General features: G+C 43.7%; 1 protein-coding gene across 1 annotated transcript; it reads right to left on the bottom strand.

Moving 5' to 3' along the window:
- Positions 1 to 240: 240 nt before the first annotated feature.
- On the bottom strand, positions 241 to 1,535 carry LOC147431671 (pterocarpan synthase 1-like). The gene has a single exon (XM_086494618.1). It carries the CDS (start codon positions 1,370 to 1,372, stop codon positions 764 to 766), a length of 609 nt encoding a protein of 202 aa, XP_086350744.1. The 5' UTR covers positions 1,373 to 1,535; the 3' UTR covers positions 241 to 763.
- Between the last annotated feature and the right edge of the window lie 3,919 nt (positions 1,536 to 5,454).

Genomic DNA, 5,454 nt, shown 5'->3' with positions numbered 1-5,454 from the left:
TTGGTCTAACTATGGAATAGCTATTACATGCAGCGATCTAGCTCATTTGAATGCCAAAGTTAGTGCTCTTTTGTGAATACTCCATGCTTGAGGAGAAAAAATTTCAAGGGGTCACTGGTCCTTGTAGATTCATGCAATGATGCTAAATATTTTTGCCCTCTTAAAAGTGAAACTATACTTTTCTAGATGATCCTAGTCCACCTCAAGGCCTCCTTGCTCTGGTAAGAGAAAGCTAGCATAAGCAAGAACATTGTTGACTTCATTGTCAATGATACAATCAGTCTAATGAGCCCCTCCAATACAACTTGCAAAATATATATGGAAAATCCTTGGTGATGCGACCGATGTGGAAGCCTCTATGTGTACGTGTGCATGTACATGTACATGTGTGGGAGAACCATCAATTTATTGTTACAAGCAGAGAGGGGTTCTTTGAGTGGGAATTTTTCAATGGCTTTTTCATGGTTTAATCTCGATGATGAGGATGAGAATAGAATTATCAAGTCAGAGAGAGAGAGAGAGAGAGAGAGAGAGAGAGAGAGAGAGAGAGAGAGAGAGAGAGAGAGAGATGGTGGAGAGCCATAGAGGTAGAAAAATGTTTGTTCATTATTGTGCATAGAATGAGATCAGCGGTCGTTAAATTTGTATAATCTTGAAGATTATTCGACGCATAGTATTATTCACCGTGTAGTTAACAGTTTGAATGAGAGGGAAAAAAAATATTGAAAATGAAGTGCGTGTTTGATGTTATAAGCAGGGATCATCAATAATAGAGATCGAGGTCGAAAGAAAGGGTCCATGTGGCGGGGGCCGTATGGTCGATGGTGACGAGGCGGTTGGAGGCCAAGCCTCGGGCGCCCAAGAAATCGCCCGTGCCACCCACCACCGTGAGGTAGCGCACGGGGTCGGCCTCGCGAATCTGGCCCAGGATGGAGATGGTGCCCTTGTAGTCACCCTCGGTGATGTTGGCCGTGAAGATGTGGAAGAGCGTGTAGCCCACTTTGCTGTCCAGCTGCCACAGGCCCTGAGCCACGCCGATCTGCTGCGAGGTGTTGGCGGGGCCCTCCGTGATGGGGTCTTCGAAGGTGGAGGTGGTGCCGAAGGAGTAGGGATTGGGCCACGTCACGTTGGGAGACAGGCCATAGACAGAGTTGAAGTAGTCCTTGTTGTCCACGGCGGGGTTGTAGACGGTGTTGTGAAGGTAGAAGGTGAAGGCGTTGGGCCCGCACAGAGTGGCGGCCCTCTGCCTGCAGGCATGATATGCATCATCGCTATAAGCTGAAGGAGCGGGGGCTCGCGCTGCTGTGCAGCTAATTGGCAATAGCACCACCATGATGCCAATGACAGCAGCAGCTACCATAGAGCCGGCCATCGGTATATAAGCTAGGCAGGGACTTGAATATTTAATTAAGCAATTCAGTCGGAGGGTGAGCAATATAGGTCTTAAGGGTTCAGGCTTGCATCTCCTTAAATAAGCGTGTAGGCCGAGCGCAAGCGCTGATCTGGTCTGGCCTGCAGCTGCGAGTCGATCGAGTTAGTTGATGGTGGAACCGGCGCTGCAGTGCCCAGGGGCCAGCTTAGTTTACGTGGATTGTAGACTCTTGTGGTTTGAAAAACAGAATTCAATCATTTTTTAAAGATGACCTTGGTCGAAATGCAATTATGCAAGGGGAACGTTCAATGATCAATCTCGCTTGTTGCGCACATTGACTTTCTTCCGCTGCTCACAAGGCACATTTGACTTTCAAGACTTCTAGATATGTCAAACGCACAAGGCAACCGGCGCTCACAAGGGCATGACAGTTATTACCTTTACCCTTGCAATCATTTTCAATTGAGTCAGCCCCATTATTAAGCTTGGCGTGAGAAGAACTACTCTCTTTCTCTCTAGACTCTCACAAACACAGTTCGTTGACTTTCTTACAAAGACTAATTAAATTCAAGGTTCTCCAATAATTTTCTCTTGAAAGAAAAAAGCAGACTTTTATGGAACATTGTAGTGTGAAAACCTCTAGAAACACTTGGCCAAGATAATTTGCCTTTGTTGGTGAGCTTTGTGTAGATTACGACTGCCCACACTTTGCAATTAACACAAATAGATTTTCAAGACTCCTAGATATGTCAAACGCAAGAGCCTACATGGGAATGCAAGAATTCAAGGCTCTAACCTAAATTTTCAAGATGGAGACCACTCAATCACATCATAATATCATTCAAAGCTGGCACACTCCAAAATAAGATTAGTACTGATTGGGCCCTTGTCTTTGTTCTTCTCCCAGTCCTCAACACCTGCAATTTCAATCAACTCTTTCTCCAAGTTTAGGTTCAAAGAGCCTGCTACTTCTTCCACAAATGATTTCCTCCATTCCTATTATCTATCTCCATGCAAGTCCCCTTTTCCATCTTCCATCCCATTGTCTAAACCAAAGACTGCTTACTAGGGGACTTGCTAATATATTATGATAGTGATGTGTGTGACACATATTTTAGGACCGTCAGGGCACTCATTCTCTTGATCATGAGAAGCCTTTTTCCCCCTGTCTTGTATATATGCCTCTCACTCTAGGGCAAGCCTTGATATCTTTGTATTCACACTCTTCTCTACAATACTACTTCTTGCATTGTGTGCTCTTACGCTTCTCCTTAAGCCAAGTCTAAAGAGGCAACAAGGACACATGTCAAGTTCCTCACCATGTTGACCTTATAAGCTGCCTAAAGCCTATTGGTTGACCTCTAAAGGGGTCCAATGAGAACTTAGCTATTTAATTAAATGTTGAAAGCATTTTTCAAGCCCTCTCTCTCAAAGGGGAAATGAGGACATTTTTACAAATGCTACCGTGGTTGCTTGGTATGCACTATGCATGTGATTGTTTAGGCTTGCAGGGGTCCAATCAAGTGCAAGGATGAGCTACAAGAAGGGGTCATCAACCAAAGCAAGCTGGGTGTGTGCTTGGGGGTATTCTCTCTCTCACACTCACTCACATGCTCTCATTCTTACTTTGTAAAAGTGCAAGAACTTCATCTCCTTCTCCAAGCTTGTTGAGAAGTTGAGATCCTACACCATGAGAGCCTACACCAACACTCTTGGCTATGGAATGCAAATCCAACCAAGAGCCATGCTTCAATGCTTAAGCTTGCCATCTTCTTCATCATCATTACTATGCTATTATGCTATGCTAAGCAACAATATTGATGAGAAGTGAGGAGCCATTTCTTTCTTGTAAGAATAATTATTATTCCTCTTTCCTACCCTCATTCCCTGGTAGCTCTCTCCACCTTTGAAGGTGTTTGAGGTCTTGAGGGACAAGTTAATGCTTTCATTAAGCTAAGTTACAGGAATAATTGTGGTGCATGAAGCTCTCTATTTTCATTACACCATCAAGGTCTCAAGGAACACAAAGCTTGTATTGTACCAAGTCTCTCTTGATGGGAGAATCTATAATTAATACGAAATACTATTGGAGGGGGGATCGGTTCCACATAAATCCGGTCCTCAACTATTGTCAAGTTCTTTGAACTCTCTCTCTTGCAAAATTATTGTTCATGCCAAGTTAATTAAGTACTATGGTTATGTTTCCAGAATGTTTCCACTGCTAATTAAATTCACCCTCTATGTTCTCCAAGTAGTTTCACAAAAATGCTCACTTTAATTCCGCTATTCTCAAAGTTCATAGGTCATTTCCATTACATTAATATCAGACCTTTTGGTTTCTCTTTTCTTGATTAAGAAGAGAGGTCCTTAAGTTTTCCATGAAAGGATGGGCCTGTTTGTTGCAATAGGGTAAGTGGGACAAGGATCTATTATGTTGATTGAGAAGGACTTAGTTCGAGGTACACCGTTGGAAACTATAGACTTAATAATGGACTCTCTCGGGGCTTGCCTTTGGCTTAACCATTATTGAGCTACTAACAAGCTTAATAGGAACCATAATCAAGCGAGCAATGTTAGACCCTCTCCACAGTTATTTGCAATCGACAGTCTCTAAACCACGGGTGTGGATGCTTGAGAGCTTTTTCTCAAAGGTAAAGAAGAGTAGCAACTAAGGTTTCTGAGGGTACTAAAGCACAAAGTAGCATACACATAAGTTTGACTAGCATGTATGACAATAATCAAGAGAGTAGAATGAATATTGACAACTTTGAATTTTCACAAGAAGGTGGTACTGATGATGCCCCAATGTTTGTGAGCTATCTTGTTAATAGGTTGCAACAAGCTATGGGAAAACCTGCCTTGCAAGACGAAGTTACCCAACAACTTTGTGCTTATGGGATTTCCCTTCCTCTCCAAGAAGAGAGAGAGCTTAAGAAGCCTCTTGTTGAGACTTCCAAAAGAAGAATCTCTCCAATAAGAGAAGAGGAGGCATCCAATGAACAAGAAATAAGTGAGTCTCTGAATGCCTGTGAGGATGTGGCTCCACAAATATGGTGCCGTGCAGCTCCGCTTCCATGCTAATAAATATGCCAATAGGATGCAGATTAAGCTTATTGAAAGCCTACTTGATTAATGGTCAGTGATCAGGGCTTGTTAACAGGCCAAGTCTAATGATTAATGTATGCCAGATGCGGCCTTAAAGGGCCAATTGATTCCTTAATGATGCCAAAAAGGAGTATGCTTGATGTGAGCACAAATGGGATATTATGACCTAAGACTGTAGTGCTTGAAGTGCTCTAGTGGCTTGTCTTTACGGCTCGTCGATTGGAGCTACGATGAAGAAGTTATGGTAGTTTAAAGTTCAAGTCGATTGCAGATCCGTAGCGGATTGGGCAACTACAGCTGAGGTGGCAGAATTGAAATGAATGCATGGGCCTGAAGTGCTCACTTCGTGGAGCGCGTCGGTCTTTTCAAATCAGTGATTGGAGTTCTGGTTGCCAAGATATCGACAGTTTAAGTTTCCCCGGGGGCCGGTTCCGTGCTAGCCCGGTCGCCTCGGTCGGAGCGCCATCTGGAAATTTACAGCCTTAGCAGAGTTTGTATGCGTTCTATGTAGTTTGAGAAGTCTACGGCTTGGCAAGCAGAGTCCGGTGTCAGTTATCGGCAATGCCGAGCTGGATTATTTTAGCATTATTTTAGATGTCGGAATGGGCAATAAAAATTCATGATGATATTGTTAGTCAATGACTGCTCGAGAAAAATGTGCTGCTAGGTAATGCTTGGCCGATATGCATGTTAAACGCGGTGCCTTTACGAAAGCATGCCTTGCTTCATAAGCATGCTTAATGTGGTGCCGTTACGAAAGCGCAAAAAGCTCTTGATGAGCGCATTGTTCGAAATGTCGTCTCATGGACTGTGTTGATTGGCTGGAGTTGTATGCCAACTGTGGTGCCCTTATAAGGGAGTTGGCCGCCCAAAATAGGCTAGACCGCCCAAAACTAAAAGGGCAAGGCCGTCCAAGGGCCGCCCAAAATAAGCCCATTGTGTGTAAACAAAAAAAATAAGGAGGGGGAAGCATGGCA

The sequence above is a fragment of the Adiantum capillus-veneris genome, chromosome 21 (genome assembly GCF_014529385.1).
Source record: "Adiantum capillus-veneris isolate H3 chromosome 21, ASM1452938v2, whole genome shotgun sequence".
Lineage (NCBI taxonomy): Eukaryota > Viridiplantae > Streptophyta > Polypodiopsida > Polypodiales > Pteridaceae > Adiantum > Adiantum capillus-veneris.
The sequence above is the reverse complement of the archived record's forward strand: the minus strand, read 5'-3'. Positions and strand labels throughout refer to the sequence as shown.

Coding starts and splice junctions, on each gene's coding strand:
- LOC147431671 (XM_086494618.1), bottom strand. CDS start 1,372: ATGGCCGGCTCTATGGTAGCTGCTGCTGTCATTGGCATCATGGTGGTG.